The following is a 26526-nucleotide window of genomic DNA, read 5'->3' as shown; positions in this document are numbered from 1 at the left end:
CAAGGCCGTGCCATCACAACTAAGGTGTTAAATTCCCAAGCTCTACATATCTATGGCTGGAGCATCAGGATAATCATAAGCAGTCGCTCTTGTTCTCTTCTAGATGCCAGTTGCCAGCACCGCAGTTGTCCTCCGCGCTCAAGGATCTCAGGCGCTTGTTCGTCAAAACCAACAGTTGAAGCCAGTGATTCCAGGTTTAGGACGGACGCTGAATGAACTGTACGACTTGCTCGGCACCGCCGCGGGGGCAGCAGCAAACCGTGCTGCCCATCGGCTAGGCTTTGGCCCGCTCGCCATCTCAGAACACATAAGGCGCCATTTTGACAATGAGGGAGTGGAGGGGAGGGAGAAACGAATACATGCCTTGCCCACGCGTGATTTGAGGAGAAGTGGCCTCGGGAAAGACTGCCGAAAGCTGGTGGCCTACACCCTCCCGTATATTACTCTATCCTTTTGGCTCGTCCATCCGCTAATACAAACATATCACAGCATGCAAAGCACCAAAACACAGATCGAGGCGCTTGAGTGTGTCGTCGAGCTCAGCACGCGATACCCTGGCTTGAGGCGTTTCTTTATTGAAGCCAAGACAATAAAGCACGAGGTGCCTTCCCCAATATCCATAAACGGACTCTATCATCTCTGGAAGCCTCCAAATCGACGCTACCTTTCAGAGGAAGAAGCAGCGGACCTCGACTTTGCGGCGAAGCTTGCAGCGGCGTGTCTTGTTGACAGCAACTTGGCCTCTCTAATGGAAGAAAGTCCCGATAAAAACCCCAATATTGGCGACTACAACAGCAATGGACTGACGGTCATCGAGTGTCTCCTCGTTGTCCTGTGGTCTCGGTTAGTTGTTTACACTGGTATTGTCCAACTTGCATTTTAACCCCTCTGTAGCACCCCCGCAGACCCGTCAGTTGCACTCGCCATTAGGTACCTGGGTGGAATCCTTGAACTCCCATCATTCTGGAACCAGTCAGGCCCACTCTTCTACAAACGTGCTGCGCAAGCTTGGCCAAAGCATAGCTGAAATACTTGAAGACATGGACATAGAGGAAACAACCATCGACTTGAGCGAGCCTCCCCTGATGGACTTGGATGGCCTGGACATTCTTTGCGCCGCGCTGTTATCTGGAACATACGACCTTATCGCACGCCACGGCCTAGAGCAAGATCGCGAATGGCATCAGAGCACGTTGGAGCTCGTATTGTCGCTCAGATTGTGCGTCTGCCCAACTTCGACTTTTTTGTGTTTGCGATTGCTTAACTTGGTCAGCCCTAAATCCGAGGCGCTGTTGCCATGCGCGTATGCGTGGGCCACCAGCGAAGCATTCCGCGGCTGGTTCGATGCGCCGGTGAGGCTCCAAACGTTTACCGTGGTGGCTCCTTTGTGAGATTTCTTGCCAACCGTTACGAGATTGACCAACTGAATCGATGCAAGGACGGACGAATATTTATGGCAGGACTCGGAGGAGATGATGCACAATGAGGATCCCTTCATTGGCGGGTATTCCGGCCCACACACACCAGACAGCGGGAATGCCGAGTCAATGACACAGGATAGCAGCAGTTTAATGTCTTTTCCATCGGACCAGCATCGCTCTGGCAATTTAAGCGTAGCTAGCCGTCGTTTAACACCCTCTATGCTCAGCGCCGTGTTTTTGACCACGGACTCAAGTTCTGGAGCAGAAACCAACGTGATACCGATAAGGCTTCTGTCGCCAACTCGCGATACGGACTCTGGGGAAGACAGTGACCTGGTATCCTCTCGGGAAGCTGAATATTCAGACACGGACTCTGAGGCAGTGAGTGAATTAATATTCTCTCGGTCGGATATATTGTTGTAGGGCAGGCGAAAGAAAATTTAGTTGCACATACGCATGCAGGCCGAATATAATGGGGACAGACAGTGCTCGAGAATCAGCGATGTCAAAGGACAGAATGTTTGCTATTTACGTAGCTGTGACGTGACGTGACGATCAATCTGTCCCACCCACACGACCACGAGGCGGTCAACGACGCGTCGACCGAGCCGTGGATGTCACTCCACGGCTACTCTGAGGATGAAGAAAGGTCGTACAAACCACCCCAGGCGATTCTTCCACTAACTTACTAGCAGTCCCATCCTACGTCAATTCGTCAACGACACCATTGCCCGCGAGGAGCTGACCCCGTCGCCCCGAACGGAGCTTCTGTCGCCTACAGAGGCCAACAGGTCACAACACGAAGTTGACCGCGTCCGGCATAGCCAACGGGGACCTTCGGACCGATTTCGAAGACAGAGGGAACAGGCGTATGGCGGTCTACCCCCAGAGGAAATGCTGGCGATGCTCATTGAGCGAGAATACGAGGGGAAGAGGCTGAGGAAGACTTTGAGTCGCGCCTTTGAGAGGCTAGAGGATGAGGTCAAACGGGCGGCAGCCGCTGAGATTGTCACCCAACAAACATTGGACAAATTTCGCGAGGCCAACCGGGCAAAGAGCGATGCGGAGCGGCTTCTTGCGAAAAGGAACGAAGAACTGAGGATGTGGAAGTTTCAATTTGAGCATGCGCAGAAGGAGATCTCACGGGCTCAGGAAGTGGTTCAGTTGGTCGAAACACAGCGCGACGAAGCTGAACGCGCTGCAGCCAAAACTCGGACGTTAGCAAGACGGCTCAAAGAGGAGAAACTGGTGACGGATGCGATGGAGGAAGGCAGGAAACTAGGCTTCAAAGCGGGACTCCGAAGAGCACAAGAAGAAATTGCGCTCAGACAAGGGTTGGATCCTGAAGACAGGCTTACCATCGACGACGACTATGAGCAGCGGGAGGAGAATGGAACCTATCAACCATCACAGGCGGACGGCATTTCTATTCTAGACGCAGCTTCAATACGACCAAGAAGACGCCTTTCACCTGAAAGGACTTCTCAGCCAATCCATACTATCCCAAATTCATCTCCAGCACAACCTAATCTAATGGCACCTGAATCTAGTCGGCCGCAGCCCCCGGAGACTGCGCGTTCTCCTTCATTTCAACTATCTATTTACCCCATCGAAATTCCACCACCTTCAGTGCTCAACGATGCGCCGCAATCACGTCGTCCTTCGCTGCAAGTGCAAACAGACTTTCCTTCACAACCGCCTGCAACTTCTACACCCACACCACAACGGCTGTCACAACCCAGAGACTCATTGTTCATCAATCGTAGAGTTTCGGCGGTTCCTCCTCCACCTGTCGATGAACCTCCCCCAAGAAAGGATCCCACTCCTCCGCCGCAACGATATAAAATGCGAGAGCCACCACCTGTGCCCCCTCCAAGAGAGCATTGGTCTCAACTTCCCCATAGACCCTCGCGTCAACCGATGCGCCAACCATCACCACAGCCCATGCGCCAACCCTCACCACAACCCATGCGCCAGCCCTCACCACAGCCCCAACGACAACCCTCACCTCAGCCAGCCCGACCTCCCGACAATTATATTCCTTCTGTATCACCTGATGGAGACATTCCTTTGCCCCCACCATTCATACTCGCCAATCCACTTATGGCCTCACCTCAAGCACCATCACCGGAGCCACTGATGCAACGGACCAGTTCATGGTATAATAATCGCGAGCCGGTTGAGCGAGAGAAGCCCCCTTCGTGGTATCAACCCCCGCGTCGTCCTCGTTCAAATGCTGGATCAACTACTGCTCGGTCGGTTGCTTCAGGACGATCGGGCTACAACCCACATATGCATCACGTTTCTCTTGACTCTGCTGCTGCCCAGTTTGCCACCAGCTCGAAGATGCAGAAGGATCCCGGTTTGGGTGCAATTCGAGAGGATGCGAGTGTGAGAAGTGGTCATCGGCGCAGTGTTAGTGGGCAGGAGAGACGCGTCAACGGACATGATCAAGGTCGAAGGAGCGTGAGCATGATGGGATCAACAGAGTCGTTTGTGCCCCCGCCAATCGAGAAGGACCCGAGACATCAACGACAAACTATGGCGGATGAATTGAGATACTCGAATCCGGATTTTGCGGCCTCGATGCGTGGGGCTGGAAGCAGCAATGCAGCTCCGAGGAATCAGCCACCGCGAAATGTACGGGTACCTGCCCAGTTGACTACTCCCGCGCCATTGTCTCCGTCAGTCGGGACTGCACATTTGCGAGCGCGGTCGATGTCTGGGAGCAGTCAAGGCCCCCCTGTTGATTTGGTGCCGCGACAGAGTTTACGGCGTGTCAAGGAAAAAAGACCAGTTGCGCCGTCTGACATTGGATCGCCAATGTCTGATTTCGGAGGCGGAATGCAGATTAATTCTCCGGTAAGTGAAGACTACGATGTTGAAGATTTCGAATTGATTCATTTCCATTCGCAGATTTACGCGTTTCCTCCGCAAACGGAGCAATATTTGAGTCCCAACTACCCAACTGAGCCGCTGCCCGCGCCAGCTGCAGAAAAGGCTCCGCTTGGATTTGTGCCACAGGCGCTGACGGTGCCTGCAGAAATAACTGTACCGGTTGCTTTGCATGGCAAGTCGATATCCACGCCGGGGCGCCCACGGTCGACATCGTTGACTCGGTCGCCACTTCCGACCCATATTCCAATGAACAGGCCTCCGAGCATGAATGGCTCGAGCACAAGTCTCGCGCTAGCCCCGCAAAGCTTATCTCGGCAAGCCTCCAACGCGTCGCTTCGGAGTGCCTACGGCGCATATGACGCCAAGACATACGTTGACCCGGCTTACTATGCTGCTGATACTGGCTACAACTTTGGCGCGGGCCCGCCGCCACGGCCAATTTCTATGGCCACATTGCATTCGCGGCCACGGTCACGTGCAAATTCTGCAGCCTCGTCGCATTCTGCGCTGTCATATATGGGGCCCCATCCTCCTGCTTGATCTTGCTTTCGTGTGTATCTTGCTAGTCAATAGCTGTTTGTACTTTTTTTTCTGTATTGCAAAGTTTCCGGAGGTACAGTGGGGCAAATCAAATACTAGTAAGCTTTATATTCCTTGTTGGAGTAAACGACTTATACCACCATTCGTATGTAGCTCTCTAGTAAGAAGTGCGCTTCTATAACTCCAGGTAATGATCAGACCAGCCCTGGGTCGGGAAGCGTTTGACATCCTCGCAGGGTAAAATCTGTAACGATGGCTAGTATCAGCGGCCACTGGATCTACTTTGAAGGCAACTCACCACCAAATCCGCTGCATAGTAGGGATCGCGATTGAGGACGTCGAGGCATTTGTTGGTCGAGCCCCAGCGAAGCGTGGAGTCGGGCCGGGAGGTCCAATGTTGGTTGGGATTGGCGTTGTTCTTGTCGCATGTTGCGATTTGGACGCGGGTTCCGTCCGCGTCAACGTTGCCTTTGACCTCGAGACACTGCATTGCGCCGCGTCAACCGATGAAGCAAGTAAACAAACACACAAAGTGCACCTTGCTGCCGTAGACCTTGACTTGCTGGGGGCCAACCTCTTGCCCGCTGGGGTTGGCGAAAACGAGCTCCCAGTAGCGGCCCGCGTCCCAAATCTTATCATGGCACTCGTCTATACGCACAGGCGAACCCTCTTTGTCTCCCCATGCCCCAATACACCCGTGGCTCCAACCGCCTTTGTCTGCAACGGGGTTAGAGATTTTGAGCCAAGGGCGGAGAAAACGAATCACGTACACCACGCGTTGTGGATCTCCGATGTCACGCGATGTGGCAGCGGCAGCGCCGAGCGCCAGCGGCAAGAGGGTGATGAGCGTCTTGGAGAACATTCAAGGAGAAGAACGCGATGAGGGTGGGTGGATTTCTTCGCAAGGCTGGAAATCCGTTTTATAACGGCCTGGAGGTGAAACGTCGGGTTATATTTCCTTGCTTTTGTTAGGGGGCTGGGTGGGGCGGGCAGTCGAGCCTGGATTATAATCGAGTTGAACCGCATGGACTCGGAGTGCCAGTGTTTGAGAACTTGCACTAGAGCAAGGGAAGAAGCCCCGCATGGAATTGGCTTCAGTGTCAGAGGGCAAGCATTCAGCTGGAAAAGCCATGATACCACTAGTTGAGGCTTGGTTGAGGCAAGACAGCAAGTGATTGCCAGCGGCGTGAATTTCTTATGTGAGCCAACTTGAAGACCACGTCGCAGCGCGATGTTTATGTTGACTCTGTAACGCACTGCTCCAGCTGGGACCTTTCTTTAGAGTATGCCAGTACATACAATCATTTTCGGTTGGTAGTACTACTTAGTACTGAGCGAGAGTTACTACTATCGTATGTTTACTACCCCATTTCTTCACGGATTTTCACCGGAGCTGGGGCAGTAGGGAGATATGACTCTTCCTGACCCTCTCATGCACAAATTTATATTTATAATTTCCTCCGTTGCCTCAGAATACCAGCACCAAACTCCACTTTTTCTGGCACACTGTGTCGATCCAAAAAGGTGACGCAGCATTTGTGACACTCAATAGCAAGACAGAGAAGGACATAGTCCTGGAGATTTTTACATAGGCAGCTGGGGATCAAGGCCACCTTTCTAGTCCACCAACTCTGGTGGAAACCCGTCGAGAATCGGGGGAGCAAATCCAGATTGTTCATTACAAGTGCCATTGTTCATGACGACGTCTATCATCGTAGGCAATTACATAATCGATCGGCCCATAGTTCCGAAGTGCCTTCCTTCAACCAATTGCATGCGCTCTTGCGTGTCTTGCTCGCACCGACCTCTCTGCGCTCATTTCGACATCAATCCTCTCTTTTTGTCGACGCGCTGAGCCTTATGGACTCCGAGCCATCGCCCACTGCGAAGCGTCCAAACGAAGATCAACGTGGTAGCCCCGACCCCAAGCGCGCAAAAACCACACAAGAGCCTGACAATGGCGAGGGAAAGAGTAGGAAGGGCCAGAAGCAGGCAAAGGGGCAAACTAGCAAGAAAATGGGCCGGAGGAAGCGCGAGCAGTTTGATGAGAAGGAGGGTGGGGGCGCCAAACGCGTCGACAGCGATGAACCAAAGGCACCGCGGCTGCCCAAGCGGATGTGTGCGTTGCTCATTGGCTTTTGCGGGTCTGGGTATAGCGGGATGCAGATGTATGGGAAGGAAATTCTATTTTCAGGTCCTTGGCTAACTTTTCTTGTAGCCAACGCAACGCTAAAACGATTGAAAACACGCTGTTTGACGCGCTTGTCCGCATAGGCGCGGTGTCGAAGGACAATGCTGACGATCCAGTCAAGGTAAGCGTTGTTTGTTTTCTGTGGCTTTCTTGACTGGATTAGGTTGGCCTTGGTCGCGCTGCTAGAACTGACGCCGGAGTCCACGCAGCGGGGAACGTAGTTGCCCTCAAAATGATCACTCAGATACCTGGTGTTGACGACCTCGCTGCCCGCATAAACGAGGAATTACCCCCAGAAATCCGGCTTTGGGGACATGTGTGTCCTCTCCATGACTTCCAACTCTTATCTGAACATATTTCCTAGATACGAGTCCAGAACTCGTTCAACCCAAGGACGTCCGTCTCGTTTTCCTTTCCAGAAACCTCATTCACGTCTACCCCAGCCTCTGCGACAGCCGGAAATACACGTACTTCTTTCCGTCCTACCTTCTGATTCCGCCCAAGCCCACCTCAGCGTTATATCGCGTCCTCGTCAAACACGCTGCCTCGCTCACACCTCCGATGGATGTACCATTCGCTGGGAATGAATTCTGGTCCCAGATCTTCCCTGTCACGGAGCTGGAAAATATGGACGACGACCGCGACATTCCCATTACACCAAATCAAGACGAAGTTGCTGATATGGCGCGGAAACGCGCTTGGCGTATAGGGTCAGACCAAATGGAACGACTGCGAGCTGGTGCTCGACGCTACCTGGCCACACACAACTTCCACAATTTCACGGTCAATGGGGCCTTCGGCGATCGGAGCAATCAGAGGGTTATGAAGAACATCGAGATTGCTGATCCAGTCGTGTATGGGGAGACGGAATGGATCAGCGTGTTGTTCCATGGCCAGAGCTTCATGATGCATCAGGTAGACCACCAAGGTCTTTTTGTGTGTTGAACTGACAATCATGGTTTAGATTGTAAGAGTTTGAGTCAACAAAGGAAAACATCTCATCAACGAGTAGCGCAAAATGATCAGTGCGTTAGTGCTAACCTGTCGCACTGGAACACCGCCAGAATTGATTGACGAGGTCTATACTTTCTTGGCCTCCTACACCTTTGTTAACACTTTCCATACAGCTATATGGCCCGCGAGACGTCTTCATACCCAAAATGCCCGCGCTTGGGCTCTTACTCGAGCAGCCAATTTTTGACTCGTACAACACACGTGTGGCCAAGGCGAATGAAAAAGTTAAGGAGGACGACCCGGACCACCGGCCGCCCATCAAATTCGACCGACATCGGCCGGAAATGGAGGCGTTCAAGGAGCAGTGGATATATAAGAATATGAGGACAGTTGAAGAACGGGACGGGCTGTACGTGTCGTCTCTTTCTTTCTTTCTTTCTTCTTAGTGGGTTGACGCTGATGTGTAGATTTGACGCGTGGATTCGGATGGTCGACGCGTATGGCGGAAGTGATTTGTTGTACCTCAACCCGCGTGGGACTATTCCTGCGGCGGCGGTTATTCAGCTACCATCATTGGCAGAAGGGAAAGCGAAAGGCAAGGAGCGTCATCGGAAAGGCGGGTTCAGGGAGAAAAAGTTATTTGATGCGACAAGTTTCCCAGTTGGAGGTGTTGTTGCTGAAGAGGTGGACGATGAAGAGGACCCCGATGAAGCAGCACTGCTAACGGGAAAGAGAGAGGAGCTGGATGGCTGACAGTCTACAACTGGAAGGAAGGAAGGAAATAAAAAAGATCTTATCACTGATTGATGATGTACTAAATGATGTGAAGTCCTGTTTGTTGTCCTCCAATTGTCCTCCGTCCTTCGAGCCAGAATATCGCGCATCGCCCCATCCAGTGCATTCACAAATGGACGCATCTATGACACCTATTCTTACTACTACTTGCGTACTGCCTTCGAGCTGTCATCTGACAGGCTGAAGCCACAGTTTCCTCTGACCTGTGTTCGTCAATGAGCAGCACGGCGCTTATCGTCCGCACTCAGCAATCCAAGGCACTCGTTCATCGCTACACAGGCCATGCCTCGACCCCATCCAGCATTAATATCCTCCCCGGGAGAACCCTAAACGAGATATATGATTCGCTCGGTTCAGTCGCAGAAGGTGCGGCTAATCGCGCTGCCCACCGCTTGGGCATGGGTCCATTTGCGGTCGTTGAGCGGATAAGCGGGTATTTTGACGCTGGAGGGGTCAAGGGGAGGGAGAAGAAGATATGTGGCCTGCCAGATTTGCGCGACAAGAGTGCAAGTGTCCCGACACTGAGGAAAGATTGTGCCAAGTTGTTAGCGTATACTGTGCCGTGCGTTACTCCATTGTGAACTTCTATGTTTCTCTTTCTGACAAAATCTTTAGGACACAGACGCCAAGAACGCAGATTGACGCGCTTTTTGGTGTCATTGATGTTGCAACACGTTGCCCCGGCTTGCGGCATTTCTTCCTCGCCACAAAGCTTGTCGAACGCAAAGTTGCCTCTCCGGTTACGATAAATGGCCTATGTGCTTTCTGGACGCCACAGCTCCCACCAGACCATGAAGATGCGAAAGAGCTGGATTTTGTTATCAAGCTTGCTGCAACTTGCCTTGCCGACAGCAACATTGCAAGCTTAGTGGAAGCTAGTCCCACTCAGAACTCTCGTGTGGAGGGCTGCAATGGCGGGTTAACGGTTATCGAGTATCTACTGATCACTTTGTGGTCTCGGTGAGATCTACATCTTGTCTTGGATACAACTAACTGGAGTAAATAGCGCTCTGTCAGAACCGTCTGTCTCGCTTTCCCTCCGCTACCTCGGTGGAATACTCGAACTGCCATCATTCTGGCTCCAGTCTGGTCCCCTTTTTGACAGTGTGTTGCGCAAAGTCGGCGAGAGCGCCTCCCAGATACTCCAAGACCTCGATATCCAGCAAACTGAGGTTGACACTGGCGAATTCTCGATGGACGTAGATGGGTTGGACATTTTGTTTACCGCTTTGCTATCTGGATTCCATGATATGGTCGTCCACCGCGGTATTCAAGCGACTGTCCAAGAACATGAATGGCATCGTAGCATGTTGCAAGTCGTCGCGTCACTCAGATTGTGGGTTGTTATTTGATTTGTAATGTTGCTGTCGCTAATTGGAACACTAGCCCTAAAGCTGAAGCACTGTTACCAAATGCCAATGCATGGGCCATGAGTGCCTTGTTCCAGCAATGGTTCTTGACGCCTTACCAGGTCCAGGAATTCACGGTCGTTGTGCCGCTGTGAGCACACAGACCTTTTCTCCTCCGTCAACACTAACTTTTATCGTTGAAGGACAGAAGACAATGTGAATGAACTCGACGAAGGATATCCTCATCAAAGCAGGGTTGTTCCCGTTGAGGAAGGAGAAGAAGCCCTACTTGGAATCAGGAGAGTGTCGCTAGCTTCTAGTGACGAGAGTATCCTTGAAGAGTTAGATATGGGGCTGCTGGAATGGGCCAACGCCCATCTTCCATCAAGCCTTCATATTGTTGACCCAGCGGGGGCACTTTACAATGGGCTGGGTCTGCTTCGTCTCGCTGAAGCAATCAATGGAACACCTTCATCCCCTCCCGTTCCCGATTCTGCATTTCCCCAAGACCCGACGGACGACAATCAGGAGGGCCTTTATCGGTTATTCGACTTCTTAATGAATAACGGCGTGCCGATAGGAAGCGTCAGGGTCAACGATATACGGTATGGGAGACGAGACAAAGTGCTCCAAGTCCTGCTCGGATTGAAGAGCTGGGAGGACAGGCAGGCGCGGACTGCAAACCCAGAAACGGACGGGTACGAAGAAGAAGACGACGAAGAGGACGATTGGGATTTCGTTGATGGCAGCTGGAACGAAGACAGGAACGGACCCGCTACTAGTACCAGTCTGTTTGCGCGGGGAGTTGTTGACAAGTATCGACTGGCTGTCTTTCGCAAACCTGACACGTCGGTTGGCAATGGTCGACCACGCGCGTTATCCCCTCCTCGCTCCCGGAGAAACTTGCAATACCCAGCGGGTAAGTGGAGTGTGAGCGTGGCTGAGTCGGCGTATCAGGAAGGATCGTATAGCATCTACGTGAAGAGTCTGTGTCCCTGGCGTATTTCCTGCTCTCATTTCTGACATAGTTATTTAGCGCCCACTCACAACCTCACCCTCTCGCGGACCGCAACAGAGCTTTTGGACCTTAACCACAAGTTGCAGGAGACGCGTTCAGCGTCAAGTCTCCCCGAACTGCCGTGGCCCGCTGCGCCAACAAGACCAAAAACTTGGACAACTCGCTTGATACCGACGAAACCCTCACTACCACCACCATCGTTGACGATTCCGAACAGTGCTTCAGTGATAGCCTCGTATCTCACCAGCGTCAGCAATACTTCGGACGTGCGCCAGGCCCGCGCGTGGAAGCGCTTCGTCAAGGTGCGCGCGGATGATTTAGAGAGTGTGAGGGTTGAGCGGGCAATCAAACGGGTGAGATCCAATGTGTAAATTTCTACTTTGGATTTTCAGTACTGTAAGTAGCATTAGTGGGAAGGGGAGGTTAATCAGTAGCTCGTCAGCTGCGACTTAGGCTATCTGTGTAACTGATATGTTTTGTTTGTCGAACAAGCTTAATTAACTCCATCAAGCAATGCTTCAAAGAGTAAATCTGGATGGACATCCCAAAGAAAGGAAACTGATTTCAGTGAACCTTACTTACCTGGTAGCTGCCTAGTAGTCTCAATCACGAAGTACCGACCTTCACACAGCTGGACAAAATGCAAAGCTGGAAACCGAGTAAAACATGACGAGAGTGGGATTCGAACCCACGCCCCGAAAGACCAGATTATCGAATGGATCGACAAGGTGTGTTGCATAGGCAACTGGCCTTAGTCTGGCGCCTTAGACCGCTCGGCCATCTCGCCGTTGGACCGACGGTCAGAGAGGGCAACCTGACCCTTATCTTGGTGAAAGAATGAAATATGGAGCCGTTATCAAGATGAGTCGACAACAAGTTTTTGATGCTGCGTGATAGGCTGTGTGACAAATGTGATGGGGCCAACTTCCAGCCCTAGCAGGCTAGATATTCCAGTATCTGGCTGCCTGGGATAACAAACAGTAAGCTCAAGTTTAGTTTATTGCTGTTTTTGAATGAAGTTGGCATTAACTGAGGGCCTTTATACCCTCTCCAATCTATGGATAAATTACTTGAATAAATTGTTTAGCATTGAAAGATGTAATATTAATATGCATGAAACTAAAGGCTTCCAAAGTCATGAGATATCAATAGCCAAACTGATTCAGCTCTGAAAAATTCAAGTATTTATAAAGAGTAACCCTTTGTCTCGATAATTAGGCCATATATGATTTGACAGACCAAAATGAGCTTCATCTAGAAAGTATTCATAGAGCTGTCTTTGTTTCATTTTGCCCTCTCAAAAGTGAGCAAAAGGATGGAAAAACACTAGGTGGCCATAGTGCCAATATTTTTGAAAATGGCAATAACTTAAGACTTCCACCATCACTGGCAGAAGGGCATACAGTAGGCTCATATTTAGCCAAGCTCAAGGTCAAACTTATCAACTCTTTCACAGCTTATAGTAGAAATCCAATTATGCTACAATATTCTATATGATTAGTAATGATTTCACTCTTCCTCGTCTCCAAACATGATCTTCAGGTTCTCAATACTCTCTGGGTCTCCCTTGCCGTCCCCAGAGCTGCGGAATGCTTCCTTGATGATGGCGGTCTTTCGCTTCTGGATCTGCAGTATCCGGCCCTCAATTGTGTGTGCAATCTGGTGGGGGGTCAGAGGCCATGGCCGGGAGTGTGTAGAAAGACATACGATGAAGTGTTTGACATAGACAGTCTTTTCCTGTCCAATTCGGTGAACACGGTCGATGGCTTGATTCTCGATGGCCGCATTCCACCAGCAGTCCATCATGAAGACATGGTTTGCCACAGTGAGCTAATCTACCCGTCAGCGGTGCAGCTTCGCTGGAAACGCGCAAACTCACATTCAGTCCAACACCCCCCGCTTTCAAACTGACGACCAAGACCTTCGCTTTTCTGGCAGGCGCCTTAAACTGCTCAATGGCCGCGCCCCGTGTCTTCACATCCATCGAGCCATCAAAGCGATAGTGCTCAAAGTGGTCCCGCTTGAGCACGATCTGGATGAGGTCCAGGAAGGACGTGAACTGCGAAAAAGACGACCGCGCGGAAACACGGATCTTGTTCCCGCAGCTTTCCTGCATACTATCAGACGCGATTTTTCAGGTAAATTAGCGACAAACGGAGGTTATGCATCAGCGCATCGAGTTTGGTCGATGAGCGAAAGTCGTTCTTGCGCAGAATTACCGCGGGTTCGGGGTTCTGCGAGCTCCTGGGCGGCCGGAATACCTCCATCAGCTCTTTTTCCTGCCAAACCTCAGCAAAGAGCGGAGGACATAGACAGACTATATACCCTTATTGGACCTCGGGAGCATGTAGGACAAGTAGCATCTTTACCACCCTCCTCCGCCTTCGCGCATATGGTTAATAGACAATCTTTGCAACTATAGCAGTTGAATATTGCTCCACTGAAAGCCACTACACGCACCAGCGATGCATGCACTCGGGAATGACCATCGGAAGTTCCATGACGTCCATACAGACGGGGCATTCCGCGTCGTCATCAGGAATATCTAGGTTTTGCAGGGCGTTTTGGGCGAACACGTTCGCCCCAGCCGCGTCGTCGTCGTTTGCGAAACGCTGAATAAGCTCGTTAACATCGATGTCCTCCTCGTCTTGACTGGACTTGTTGGGTTCATCGCGGCTTGTGAGGACGAGATTCGGGTGTAAAACAGCACGCCGTAGACTTTATGTAGTCAAGTAAAGCACACATTGATAGAGATGATACCCACCGCATGAGCATCGCAAGAATGTGGGTGTAGTTCTTCCCCACCAAGCCCTTGGCATCGAGTCGGAGGAAATCTCGCTTGGCGGAATTGAACAGGCTGTCGTATATCCTGCGCTCGAGACTGGAGAAGTCGAGGTACTCAACAACGACCTGTTCTGTCGTTAATATTTGCAGAAGCATGGGCAGTGGCGACATACCTCCTTCGGTGGCAACTCTACGATACGCTTGCCGTTCGTGTCGAGCATCGTCTTTTCTCTCCGCAGGAGGATGGATTCAAGAATAATCTGCACAATTTCGATCGCTTTAGGATCGTGAGCGAGGAACGGTAAGGTAATGAATCTGATAAACAACATTAGCGCAATTACCATGAGTCTAAAGGAGACTGCATACGAGCGAAAGAATGAGAAATCGGCCCAAGGTTTGAAGTCAAGGAACTTTCTGCAGAAATGTCAAGCTCAAACTTTTAGTGGAGAAGGACGGACAATAACGAGTATAGATCTTCCAATTTATTGACGATTGGTGTCCCTGAACGGTTATTCAGCTCGCAAAGTGGCTCGGTCAAAACACAGTACCAGTAACTGCCCAGCGCCGGCGAGCACTGAGTGCATAGACAGCCTTGGCGGTTTTGCTCGTCCTTGATTTACATGCGTGTGCCTCGTCTAGGACCACACGAAGCCATTCAACTGACCGAGGATCCATAAAACCGCCATATTAATCAGAAAACTGGTACCCACCCTCGAATAGCGGGGACTTTGACTTGTCCACCTTTGCATGTTCGGACGCAAGCACACCATACGAGGTTACCACCACCTTGATCGAACCCGCATCGTCATCATCCAGCATGCCCTGCAGGTCCAGCCGGTTTTGCCCGTGCCAAACGACCGTTTCGAGCGTCCCGGGCTTGCTGCACCGCTGCAATTCTGACTCCCATTGTGCGAGGAGCGATGTTGGGGCCACAATCAGCGTCGCTGTCGGAGGTTTGGCGCCTTTCTTCCGCGGAACCTTCTTGAACGCATTGCTTAGTTTGAGCTGGCGGTGTTTGTTCCCGACAGGCTTCTCCTCGACCGGCCGGTCGATGTCGGGCTCGCAGTTGGTGTGTATGAGCGCAGCCAGTTCGATGGTCTTGCCCATTCCCATCTCTGTTTCGTCAGCTTCAAGCCATAGTACAGGAAGAGGATCTTTTACCGTCACTAAGCCGAGAGTTAGTTACCGGACTGAAGCGCAAAATGTGCCACCAACGCCAAAATCCCGCCGCGGCCTTGTCGTTCGGCTTTGGGAAAGTCGAGACTGAGTTCGCCGGAATAGGGATTGAAGTAAAATGGCTTCTGGTCGGCAGTCAAATCGATGATACCGTCCGAATGCGGGAGCGGGAAAAGATATTGGCTCCAAAGCGGGTGCATTGATGCTGCCTCACGGGCATCCATTTTGCCTAGCTCTATTGAAGACATCCAGCTGATAATTATTTATGAATGGGAAATTGGACTTGACATAGACGGAGACTCACAGTAACGCCTGCTTCTGGTACCCTCTCAGCGACAGCGTAAAGGTTTCGGGCGGGTCCATCTCGCCCATCGCGCGGTCACCTTTCTGTGCCTTCTGGAATATCATGGCAAGATCATTGTCCGTCACCTCCTCGCCCTCCTCGACCTCAATTTCTTCACCGTCTCCCACAATCTCCGTTACCTTTTTGCTTTTAGCTGGAGCCATTTTTTTCATCGCTTCGTCGTGTATCTCCTCGTCCGATTTCCGCTGAGCAAAGTTGGCACCCGCTGTTGGTCGAAGGTTGAGTTCATCGAATAGCTTGAGAATCGATGCTTTTCGCTCGCGCAATAGCTGTTCGTCCAGTGTCTCTACGCCCTCGGAAAACATTACAGGTGGCTTCTCGTTCGTGTCGGTGTCCATTTTAGAAGGCTGGAAGGCTGTTGGAAGCATGTATACCCCAACGGAAATGACTAGATTGCAACCCGTAGTCAACCTCTCAGGACAGTCTACCATTTGGCCGCGAAATTCAATGATGTCTGGAATGCCTTAGATGCAACATTGAGAATAATTGTTAACGACGCACCAAGATCAAGTAACCGCGCCACCCAGGAAGATACTGCATCAGGAAGACGACCAATTTCTTTGAAACATCAGAGCAAGCGGGTGAAAGCAACGAAGGGGGCATACGAAAGCCACGCGAGTTGTAGAGGCGGACAATAGTGTCTGTCTTCTTGGATTTGGCAGCAGCGGTCTTCGAGGGCTGCTTAAGCATCGCAGCGAGCGACATCTGCTTTTTCCCGTCCCCGCCCTTCTTCCCCTTTGCCACAGCCTTGTTTTCGGCCTTGGTGGGGACTGTTTCGCGTTTTATTTTGACCTCTTCGCCAGGCTTTATATACCCCTTGCCAGAGACATTGCTCCATCCATGTCCCCAAACCAGGTCGCCCAGATACATAAGCTGGACAGCGGGTGGACTGGGAGGCGGGGGCGGGGGAGAAACACGTCTTTTTTTGGCGGGAGGCGGCTTCCGCGCCGCATTCTTTGCAGAGTCGGAGTCAGAGTCGACAAGGATGGGGCGTTTCTTAATGGGGTCTTTTTCAGCATCGCTCCCCTCAGAAAACAAACGAGAAGAGGCGGGAGACGATGCTCTTTCAGAAGTAGCGGGTTCAGCCTCTGCATCCATTGGAACATCTTCATCTTCTGAGTCTGAGCTAGCAAAGAACAGCGGAGGTCGTGTGGGCATTTCTGAGTCGGACATGACTGCACGCGTCGAAAAGAAGTCACACTTGTGACAGTCGCGTTTCTTCTCCACCAAATCGTCCAAAAATGCAGCGCGGGCTCCCGATGGTGAAGCGAGCTATCCAGCCTCATTGAAGATACCTAATGCTTATTTCCAGCAACCCACCGTTGTTCTCCTGCGAGAGGGGACCGATACATCGCAAGGAAACCCTCAATTGCTCTCGAACATCTCTGCATGCCTGGCCATCGCGGGTACCCTTGCAAGCACACTTGGGCCTCGGGGAATGGACAAGCTCATTGTCAACGACCGTGGGGAGGCTCAGATCACGAACGATGGGGCAACTATCCTCAAACTGCTCGACATCGTCCATCCTGCGGCAAGGACTCTCGTTGATATTGCCCGAGCCCAGGACGCCGAGGTTGGAGATGGAACAACGAGTGTCGTTTTGCTTGCGGCGCAGCTTCTCAAGGAGGTTCGGACGTATATTGAGGATGGTGTTAGTCCGCATATTATCATGAAGGGGTTCAGGTTGGCTTCCCAACTAGTGCGCGGTTAAAACCATTCATTCCCAGCCTCTAATTCACAATGTTAGGCAACTGATAGGATAAAGGCCATACAAATCTCCGTCGATAAGTCCGATCCTGAGTGTGTCTTTTCCATCTCTCTTTTTTTTGCTCATTCTCGCTTTAGGAAATTCCGCTCTCTCCTACTGAAATGCGCATCTACATCCATGTCATCGAAGCTCATCCACTCCGAAAAACCCTTCTTCTCTAACATGGTCGTCGATGCTGTTCAATGTCTTGACCAAGACGATCTCGACGAGTCATTGATTGGCGTGAAAAAAGTTGCTGGTGGAGGAATGCAGGACTCGCTGCTGATCAAGGGTGTGGCCTTCAAAAAGACATTCACCTACGCTGGCGCGGAGCAACAACCAAAATCATTCCGCGACCCGCTCATCTTATGTCTTAACGTCGAACTCGAGCTCAAGGCGGAGAAAGACAACGCGGAAGTTCGTGTTGATGCCGTGGCCGACTACCAGGCCATCGTCAACGCCGAATGGGAGATTATCTACCGCAAACTGCAGGCAATAGAAAAAACCGGCGCGAAGGTTGTGCTCAGCAAACTGCCCATCGGTGATCTGGCCACCCAGTGGTTTGCCGACCGTGACATCTTCTGTGCGGGCCGTGTTGCTGGCGGCGATTTGCGTCGTGTTGTTCAAGCGACGAGCGGAGACATCCAATCGACTTGCAGCGACATCAAACGGGAGCATCTTGGGACGTGTGGGTCGTTTGAGGAGAAGCAGATTGGTGGCGAGCGGTACAACCTCTTCCAAGACTGCCCCAAATCCAAAACATGCACCCTTGTACTGCGAGGTGGGGCAGAACAGTTTATTGAGGAGGTCGAACGGAGTTTGCATGACGCAATCATGGTCGTGAAGAGGGCGGTGAAAAACGGAGAGGTCGTTGCAGGCGGCGGTGCTGTCGAGGTGCGTCCAATCTGTCTTCTCTGGCCACAATTAACAAGATTCAGATGGATCTTTCTGCCCACATACGCAAACATGCTCTTTCCATCCCAGGAAAACAGCAACTCATCATCACAGCATTCGCGAAAGCCCTTGAAATTATTCCAAGGCAAATTTGCGACAACGCTGGGCTCGATTCTACGGACATTCTCAACAAGCTGCGCATGAAACACGCCAATGGAGAAAAATGGACTGGTGTCGATGTTGATGGGGCTTCGGGTGTGCGAGACAATATGGACGCGTTTGTTTGGGAGCCGTCTCTCGTCAAACTCAATGCCATCAGCAGCGCTTCAGAAGCAGCTTGCTTAGTTTTGAGCATTGACGAGACGGTCAGGAATCCACAGAGCGAAGCGGTGCGTGTTATTATAACTCTATGTTTAGGACCTAATAGCTTTCACAGGCCAAAGCGGGTCCCAAAGCACCACCTGGTACTGCACAGAGGGCACTCAGAGGGCGAGGAGGTGGACCACGGCGGTAATTCTTACATAAAAGAGAGTACGTGATATCAGCAGTCTAGAAAAGGAAATTTCGCCATCCACCCTCCAATTGCGCGATCCCGTGTCGTAACCGGACCGAGTTCCATCGCGCGTTCTAAGAGCTCTATGGCGCCATTGGTCATTTTCTGCAATCAGGAACGCGTTCTTATAAAGACTCGGTGAACTGACTCTCACAGGCACTCCACTCGCGATGACCACGTATCTCCCGAGTCACCAGCGCGCGTCGTCTGACGTGACGAGCTCGGTCGACAAGCCTGACAACAAGTCAATTACTCAATCAGTGACGGAGGAGAAAGCTCCGCCGCTTGGCGCGCCGTTGGAGCAGTCAACTGGACTGTTCGCGCCGTGGAGAACGCCTACTCATGACCTCGATGCTATTGCGACACAGCCGAGCGTGTTTGATGACCCAGTCACGTTGGAGGCTTATCGTCCACCACCTCAAGTGCGTAGTGCTTACTGTTATTGGGGCTTCATTGTGAAATTGACATTGTTTTCAGTATGAAAACACCCACCGGTTCGACCCCAATGCGCGGTGGACTTGGAGGGAAGAGAAGGCTCGTTGTGCTCTTGACCCTTCATATAACTCATTGATTTCCTGACGTGCGATTACAGCGTCTTGTCCGTAAGATTGACCGCCGAATCATGATATGGGCAGGTCAGCATTATTCATTCTGTTGACTGTTTTTTTGACGCTGTTCAGCCATCATGTTCTTTTGCCTGGATCTCGATCGCACGAATATCTCCCAGGCCAACACAGACAACTTCCTGAATGACTTACATTTGACGACCAATGATTTCAATCTCGGAAACACACTTTTCCGACTTTCCTTCCTCATTGCTGGTAAGACTGCCTCGGTATATAATTCCCGGAGTTATCTGAAGAGCACATTCAGAGTTGCCGTCTCAGCTGATCTCTAAACGGGTGGGCCCTGATGTCTGGATTCCGACGCAAATGGTCTGCTGGAGCACTGTCGCATTCAGTCAATACTGGCTTACTGGAAGGAAAACCTTCCTCGCGACGCGCTTTCTTCTTGGCTTATGTGAAGGAGGCAAGCTTCATGTGAACGATATTCAAAAGCTGACTGATCCAAAGGGTTCATCCCTGACGTCGTTCTTTATCTCAGCTACTTCTACACCAAGCGCGAACGTATGCATTCCGGTTTGCCCTATTCTAATCCGAACCATAGTCTTCAGTTCCCATCCGACTCGCCTACTTTTGGGTGTCGAACTATGTCTCACACATTGTGAGCGCGTTCCTCGCGACTGGAATTCTTCGTCTTCGTGGAGTTGCTGGGAAGGCTGGCTGGCGATATCTTTTCCTGCTCGGTTGGTGCTTTCCATTAATCGTGGTTTTCTGGCGTTGATATCCGCAGAGGGGTTATTGACTCTGTCTGTCGGGCTCGTCTCATACCTCATGATGCCGGCAAGCATATGTGCTATCACTCTAGCTTCACGCTCAACTACCACAGCCTGGACCCACACAAACGAAACTGAAGTATCTCCGGCCCAAAGGCTGGTTTACTGAACGGTCAGTGATGCAATCAACTGGTATCGTTATCTTATCAGATCAAGCAGGGAAGAGACGATTATGGTGAATCGAGTGCTGCGGGACGATCCATCCAAGTCAGACATGCATAACCGCGAAGGACTTGCTCCCAGGAGGATATTCCAGGCCCTGAAAGACTGGCGAATGTGGCCGATCTACTGCTTGGGCCTGGTCCACATGAGTCAGCATTTTGCTCGGTTTTTGTGGTGGTGGCTCACCCGGATTTACAGTTCCGACTGGACCCCCGCAGATCTACCTTACCTTGTCGCTTAAGAACTTGGGTTTCACAACTACCCAAGCCAACCTGCTCTCCATTCCGTCCACAGTCATTGGCCTATTGATGTTGCTGTTTACCGCATATCTCAGCGAGATAGTCAACAGCCGTGTTGCAGCGACGATAGTTCTGCAGCTATGGGCGCTACCGCTACTCATCGCACTTTACACGTTCAACAAGGCAACCTCCCAGTGGGTCTACTTCGCCGTCGTTACACTCGTTACGGGTTTCCCGGTCGGTGACCATTGCAGCCATGTCCTTTCGTGTGCTTATTAGACCCAGTATGTTCATCCTATTCAAGTAGCATGGGCGTCGAGGAATTCGTATTCCGTTCGCACCCGCACCGTTTCCGCTAGCGTTTACAATATGTTTGTGCAAGCCGGGGCCATAACCTATGTTTGCATTTACTTTCCTGTAGCCAGTACTTGCTCATAATTGCCCTAGGCTAATATCTATCGAACCGACGACAAGGTGGGTCTGCCGAATCGCTCGCTTACTCATCTCTGATGACTTTTCTCGTTCAGCCACTATGTATGAATTCTAATTCTCACTTTCCGCCCAGCTAACTTGTTGACAGATAAGCGCGGAAATAGAGCCCTGATCGGCATCTGCTGCATGAACATCTGCCTCTACATCCTGACCTTCTTCTTTTACCGCACGCTAAACCGGTGGCGCGACAGGAAATGGAACTCTTGGACAAAGAAGGTGCGTCTTCTCCACTTGAGCAAGGTTCAAGCGTTTGAATTCCTGGACAGGAGCAGCAAGAGTATGTTGAGACGACCAAGGACGTCGGGAACGAGCGCCTGGACTTCCGTTTCGCATATTAGATGTGGCTGGGTCGAGTCACTTTTAAATTCATGCTGTCTTAACTAGAGTCTTGTGGTGAGAGCACCCTCACGGCGTGCAACTGCTCGGATACGAGGCGAGTGTTGAAGTCATCAGGGGCGACAAATGCGTCAGCTTGGCACACGTGATGTGACGGAGCGCAGGACAACGTTCGACTTGACCTGGAAACTTTCACTTCCTGTCTTCAGTCTCCCCTTACTTCGGACTGTATTTAGTTGTCGCGTCACCTCGAGCACTGGACAACGATAACCAGTGATTCAATGCTTGTGACTGAAAGAATCCTTTCTCCCACTGGTCATGTATGTGACAGTATGTCATTCAGCGGCTCCCCCGAGCGACTTGAAGGCTCAAGAGACGGTGTCTATCGACAAAATTTTATTGGGGCGTATTAGGGAACAGTTTCTAGACACTTACTAGTCTTGTAAATGATATTAGTATGATATTAGCGGAGTACTATGTAAGGAGTTGTTCAGCCTCAAGTGACATCAATTGATCAAACACGTCTCATACGCACACGTGATGTGACTCAACTTGACACAACTTGCCATTGTCCAACGCTTTGTCTGTGTAGCTGCCGCTTTGTCGTTGCGCTTTGAAGAGAGAAGGTCCACTATAAGTGGCACTCACGCTAGTGAGTTGAGCATCGCTTTCCTCCCTCTCCGCTCACTCACCATGAACTTGAATAGTTTTAATCCTGTCCTCTCTCTCGGAGTCGACCGCCAAAAGGACCGTCACCGAACTGGTCAGCCTCAGGCTCAGTCTCCCCGACCACGTCGTGCTGCACCTGAAAAGCGCGATTTGTTGCTCACGGCTATCAGCAACTCAGTATCGGGCTCTTTCCACTCATCTGAGTTACTCAACACGGGAATGCCAAACAGTCCTGCACCCTCTACCTCACTGCCGGGTGGCAACTCGCAAAACAGCAATAACAACATCATTCCGACGGGCCGCACCTCCTCGTTCCAGTTCTCATCCCACGGCAGCGAAAATCTATACGCGGATGTCACCGAACTTCGCAAAGCCGTCTCCGTCGAACTCTCTGGGTCTTGGGTCTTCGAAGAGGCCTCCCAGGAGAACCCGTTGCATCAACGTCTCTGCGACAAGCTTGATGCCACCCACCCAGAGTTGCATCAAAAGGTGAAGGATTGGCTTCGCAACTACCAGGGTTACAACAACAAAACGAAGGAGTGGAAGGCTATTCCACAAGACCAGTCGTCAGAGAAAGCTCTCTACGAACCAACAAGACAAATCTTCGACGACATCGTCGTTGGCTTTCACAACGACAAATCGAAGGAGAAAACCCGAAACAGGAAGCCGAAGCTCACTCGCAAAGTCATCATCACCGCCAACGAAAAATTCAAGCACCACATCAGTGATGGCGTGATCCCCACCTCAATTAAATCGTGTTTCGACATTGGCATTTTCGGGACTGGACCTTCAGCCGCCTCCGAGCTCGAACTTCCAGAGCCGCCGTCCTATGAAGATGTGGCGACGCCGGTAGAAATAAAAAAGGATGATCGGGAAGTCCTGGAGGTTGCCAAATCGCCTGAAGTTCAGGAGCAAATCGCCGTCTATGCTCGCGAGGTGCTTGTTCAGCAACCGAACCGCAACTTCGTGCGAGTTCCCCTCATGTCTGGGAAATACATGCGCGTTGCCCACTTTGACAGGGCGGGGGCCCATGTCTCGCCTGCGTTCAACTACCACGAGGAGGCCGTTACCTTCGTCAAACTCATCTGGCTGTTCAGCTCACTCAACGAGGCGGAAGTCGGTTACGACACCTCCATTTACTGGGAGAATGGTACTCGCTATATCGAAGTCGCTTCTCCCTCTGTCTGGGATCCAACTGCTAAGTGCTGGATTGCTTCCCTTGGCCCACCGAGGAAGTTGAAGATCGTGCCACTGGAAGGCGAACTGCGTCCGCTTGATCCCGTCTTTTTCCGACGCGCTATTCGCTCAAGGGGCACAAAGTGCTGGCTGGTGGAAGGGCCCAACGGGGAGCGGTTCTACCTCAAGGACTATTGGATGGGGGCAGAACGCACTCCCGAGTCTGACCTCCTCCAAAGGGTCGCTGGTATCTTCGGCGTTGGCCAAATGCATCTTTGGCAGAACAACATCGCGACCATTTACGCCCAACGTTGCCATCAACCTGACGAGCAGATATTCGCGACTTATGTGACTGGCCGGCTTGTGGGGAACCGCGCTCTGATGCGGATCGTCCTCGACCGCTACGTGGGGACTTTCGAGGAGGCGGAAACCGCCATCGAGCTTCTTGAAGCGACTCGCGATGTTGTTTGTGGTGCGTCACTTTGCTGCCTTCATTCGCTTTACTTACGCAACTTCAGGTCACAGAGACGCTCTTATCGAGAAACGAGTCCTTCATGGCGACATCAGCTTCAACAACCTCCTTATAACCGAGAACTCGCGGTCTCCGACGCCCAGCCCCAACAAGCCCAAGGGTGCGCTGATCGACTTCGACATGGCCCGGTTTGTGCTGGAGAGCGAGGAAGGGCAGTTTACCGAGGGAAATACTGTGCGTTTCTGACTCTCTTTTTACCCTTTTATTTCGCTCACTGTTGGCCAGGGTACTCGCGCCTTCCAGTCGGTCAAGTTGTTGCTTGAAAATGCGCTGCTCGGCGCCCACGACAACATGGACGATTTGGAATCCGTGTTCTACGTGCTCTGCTACGTGTGTCTGGCCCATGACCTAGATGGGAGGTTGTTGAATCCGTTACCGAAAATGATTGCCTCATGGACAACCACGCAAAACGAGACGACACTGGCAAACGTTAAAAAAGGTTTCCTGAGGGAAGGCCTTGGGTCTCTTGTGCGGCGATTTGACGGCGACGAGCGCAAGATCATGCGGGAGTGTCTAAACGACATGCGCCGATTTTTCTTGCCTCGCATTGAAGCCTTGGCCTCGATTCTCGAAGAACAAGCTATCAATCTCGAGTCAGACGAGCCAGCCCCCGAGCCATTGAGTCATACATTTGACGAGGCTCGCGATGACGAGTATCCACAATTCATTGCTCTTATCGACGCGTCTCTCGCCAAATTGAGGGCACTTCCGCCGAAACCCGCTAGCACTCCCTCTAGTCCGGGAAAACGACAGCATCCAGAGGCGGAAGAGACCCCTACCTCCTCCGAATCGACGTCTCCTTCGAGTCTCAAGCGTCAAAGAAAGGTGGCTAACTGGCAACCACTAGCGCAACCCAAGTTTCGCACTCGAGAACGGGATCAAGATAGCTAGCTAGCCGGTGTAAAATGTTGAACGAGAAATATATTGGAGTTCGTACAACTACTGCTTAGGTTCCGCGTGCTTGTGAACACCATTGACAACTTTTGTTGTCGTTCTTCTGCTTAGCCTGCTTTAATTGCCACGCTGAGTGCTTCGATTTGTTTTCGTGCACAATACCACCATTCTTCTTGATCTCGTCGTGGTCCTCTGATGAAACCTTCAAGTTAGCGACATAATCCAAGCAATAGAGCAAATGACAAGCCAGCAACCGTCTTTGGGACACCAGGCAAGAGTTTGCTCGCAAGGGATGGCTCGTCTAAGGTTGAGTTTCGTGTCTTCCTCCCTGATTATCAACTCTTTATCTCCTAATCAGGTCATAGAGAGGAAAAGAGTCCTTCATGGCGACATCAGCTTCAACAATCTTCTCCTTACACCGACAACTCGACAAGCCGAAGGGTGTTCTGAACGACTTTGACATGGCCCGGCTTGTGCTGGTGAAGGAGGAAGGACAGTTCACTGGAGGAATAACTGTGTGTTAACGTTACAGTAGCAGCAATTCTCGCGGAACAGGCTGAGTCAGCCCTGAACCCATTGACCCATACATTCGCCGAGGCCCACGCTGAGTACCAGGAATTAATTTCCCTCATCGACGCGTCGCTCGATCAATTACGGGCACTTCCTACTCCCAGCACAAGCCCAAGCCTAAGCCCGTCCAGCAATAAACGGCCCCTTCGACGAAGAATTTATTAGACTTGATGTAACTAACGACTTGAGCTTTTCATCGACTAACGACTTTGGCTTTTCATCGAACGAGAAATATATTGGAGTAACTACTGCTTGGTTTCCGTGTGCTTGTGTACATCTACTATTCCGCCATTGATCACTTCGTCGTCGTTCTTCTGCTTGTCTTGCGTCAATTGGCGGGCTGAATGTGTTTCCGAGTGGCCTTCAAGCAAACCGCCAGCGATGACCGTGCTCTTCGTTTTGCGTCCGTCGGGTTGCTCTTCAGAGTGCGTGTGGACAAGTTGGTCTCTCCAGCTGGTACCAGTGATGCCGTTTACGTCGAAGTCATCCACTTTCTCGCCATTCTTCGTTTCGTCGTAGTGTCCTGAGAACAGTTGAAACGATGTCAACGGTCAAAAGAGACGACAAACCCGCAATGGTATTTGGAAGCTTGGGCAAAAGCTTGCTGACGATCGCGGGCTCGTTGAGAGTCGTGCTATCAGTTTGGTCGGTACCGCCTCGAGAGTTGAGAACAGCAGCATTCGAGTTGAGTTCGCGAGGGAGGGGAACAGGAGGCTTGACTGCAGGCAGCATCGGCGAATCGCGTTTCGGGAGGTCAACAGGTGGTTTGACGGGAAGTGAACTCTTGGATAGATTCGGGCTGGGCGGTGAAACAGGAAGACCACGCTTGGGAAGGTCGACAGGAAGTTTGACGGGGAGGGCGGGTACGGCAGGGGCGGCGGGTGCTGGCGAGCCACGCTTAACGTGTACCATTTTCTGAATGAGAGGTTAGATGAAAAAGCACGCGTCGAGTAGAATAACACGCACGTTAGATGGGACATAGACGTCAGCCTTCTTCTCGCTGTTGGGGGTGTGGACGTTCGCTGAGACGGGGATGTTGCGAGGAAGGGGTAGGTTCTGAGAGAGTGAAACGCGTAAACAGCGAGTTTGTTGGACGTGAAAGCAAACTCGCCTTGGTGGGAAGACCTTTCTGGGCAGCGAGGTTGTTGACTGGCGCAGGGACGACAGAGGCAACGGTGAGGGAGGCGAGCGAGGCAAGAACGAAGAATTTGGGCGAGATCATGGTGGCGAGTAGGGTGTAAAGAATGTGTAGAGAGATGGTCGTCGTTCGAGTGCAAGGGCAGGTGGGTCCGTGACGACAGCAGCAGAAGGGATTTATAGCGGTTATCTTATCACGCCATCATTTGATGCATCTGATCCAATATTTCTTTTTCCTC

The 26526-nt window shown here is 51.5% G+C and overlaps 7 protein-coding genes across 7 annotated transcripts; 5 read left to right on the top strand and 2 right to left on the bottom strand.

The window, feature by feature from the left end:
- Positions 1 to 103: 103 nt before the first annotated feature.
- Positions 104 to 4859, top strand: MIND_00542400 (uncharacterized protein; the record flags this gene model as incomplete). The annotated part of the gene is made up of 9 exons (XM_037362206.1): positions 104 to 435; positions 490 to 843; positions 895 to 930; positions 974 to 1219; positions 1274 to 1387; positions 1439 to 1802; positions 2006 to 2070; positions 2117 to 4283; positions 4338 to 4859. The coding sequence occupies 9 exons, from the start codon at positions 104 to 106 to the stop codon at positions 4857 to 4859; spliced, it is 4200 nt and encodes a 1399-aa protein (XP_037222498.1).
- Positions 4860 to 5034: 175 nt separating this feature from the next.
- On the bottom strand, positions 5035 to 5721 carry MIND_00542300 (Carbohydrate-binding module family 13 protein; the record flags this gene model as incomplete). The annotated part of the gene is made up of 3 exons (XM_037362205.1): positions 5035 to 5103; positions 5158 to 5343; positions 5398 to 5721. The coding sequence occupies 3 exons, from the start codon at positions 5719 to 5721 to the stop codon at positions 5035 to 5037; spliced, it is 579 nt and encodes a 192-aa protein (XP_037222497.1).
- Positions 5722 to 6555: 834 nt separating this feature from the next.
- Positions 6556 to 8757, top strand: MIND_00542200 (PseudoU-synth-1 domain-containing protein; the record flags this gene model as incomplete). Its single annotated transcript, XM_037362204.1, has 10 exons — positions 6556 to 6563; positions 6605 to 7027; positions 7078 to 7171; positions 7214 to 7366; positions 7415 to 7446; positions 7494 to 7965; positions 8015 to 8023; positions 8063 to 8128; positions 8178 to 8413; positions 8472 to 8757. The coding sequence occupies 10 exons, from the start codon at positions 6556 to 6558 to the stop codon at positions 8755 to 8757; spliced, it is 1779 nt and encodes a 592-aa protein (XP_037222496.1).
- Positions 8758 to 12675: 3918 nt separating this feature from the next.
- On the bottom strand, positions 12676 to 16663 carry MIND_00542000 (DNA repair protein; the record flags this gene model as incomplete). Its single annotated transcript, XM_037362203.1, has 16 exons — positions 12676 to 12825; positions 12874 to 12996; positions 13046 to 13283; positions 13318 to 13445; positions 13492 to 13582; positions 13627 to 13884; positions 13931 to 14076; positions 14124 to 14265; positions 14317 to 14364; positions 14409 to 14451; positions 14499 to 14609; positions 14661 to 15077; positions 15137 to 15378; positions 15431 to 15944; positions 15992 to 16048; positions 16096 to 16663. 16 exons carry the CDS (start codon positions 16661 to 16663, stop codon positions 12676 to 12678), a joined length of 3276 nt encoding a protein of 1091 aa, XP_037222495.1.
- Positions 16664 to 16704: 41 nt separating this feature from the next.
- On the top strand, positions 16705 to 18645 carry MIND_00541900 (T-complex protein eta subunit; the record flags this gene model as incomplete). Its single annotated transcript, XM_037362202.1, has 6 exons — positions 16705 to 16752; positions 16803 to 17189; positions 17238 to 17290; positions 17336 to 18131; positions 18176 to 18520; positions 18568 to 18645. Exons 1-6 carry the CDS (start codon positions 16732 to 16734, stop codon positions 18643 to 18645), a joined length of 1680 nt encoding a protein of 559 aa, XP_037222494.1. The 5' UTR covers positions 16705 to 16731.
- A 209-nt stretch (positions 18646 to 18854) lies between these two features.
- Positions 18855 to 21311, top strand: MIND_00541800 (T-complex protein eta subunit; the record flags this gene model as incomplete). The annotated part of the gene is made up of 16 exons (XM_037362201.1): positions 18855 to 19106; positions 19162 to 19218; positions 19277 to 19319; positions 19365 to 19505; positions 19558 to 19713; positions 19758 to 19811; positions 19859 to 19990; positions 20038 to 20087; positions 20134 to 20192; positions 20240 to 20391; positions 20441 to 20718; positions 20767 to 20880; positions 20929 to 20955; positions 21009 to 21015; positions 21062 to 21189; positions 21240 to 21311. The coding sequence occupies 16 exons, from the start codon at positions 18855 to 18857 to the stop codon at positions 21309 to 21311; spliced, it is 1722 nt and encodes a 573-aa protein (XP_037222493.1).
- Positions 21312 to 22002: 691 nt separating this feature from the next.
- Positions 22003 to 24577, top strand: MIND_00541700 (uncharacterized protein; the record flags this gene model as incomplete). Its single annotated transcript, XM_037362200.1, has 3 exons — positions 22003 to 23626; positions 23673 to 23860; positions 23912 to 24577. 3 exons carry the CDS (start codon positions 22003 to 22005, stop codon positions 24575 to 24577), a joined length of 2478 nt encoding a protein of 825 aa, XP_037222492.1.
- Positions 24578 to 26526: the final 1949 nt, after the last annotated feature.

The sequence above is a fragment of the Mycena indigotica genome, assembly GCF_014461135.1.
Source record: "Mycena indigotica strain 171206Taipei chromosome Unknown Mind.scaff0004, whole genome shotgun sequence".
NCBI lineage: Eukaryota > Fungi > Basidiomycota > Agaricomycetes > Agaricales > Mycenaceae > Mycena > Mycena indigotica.
This window is presented reverse-complemented; position numbering and strand designations above follow the sequence as displayed.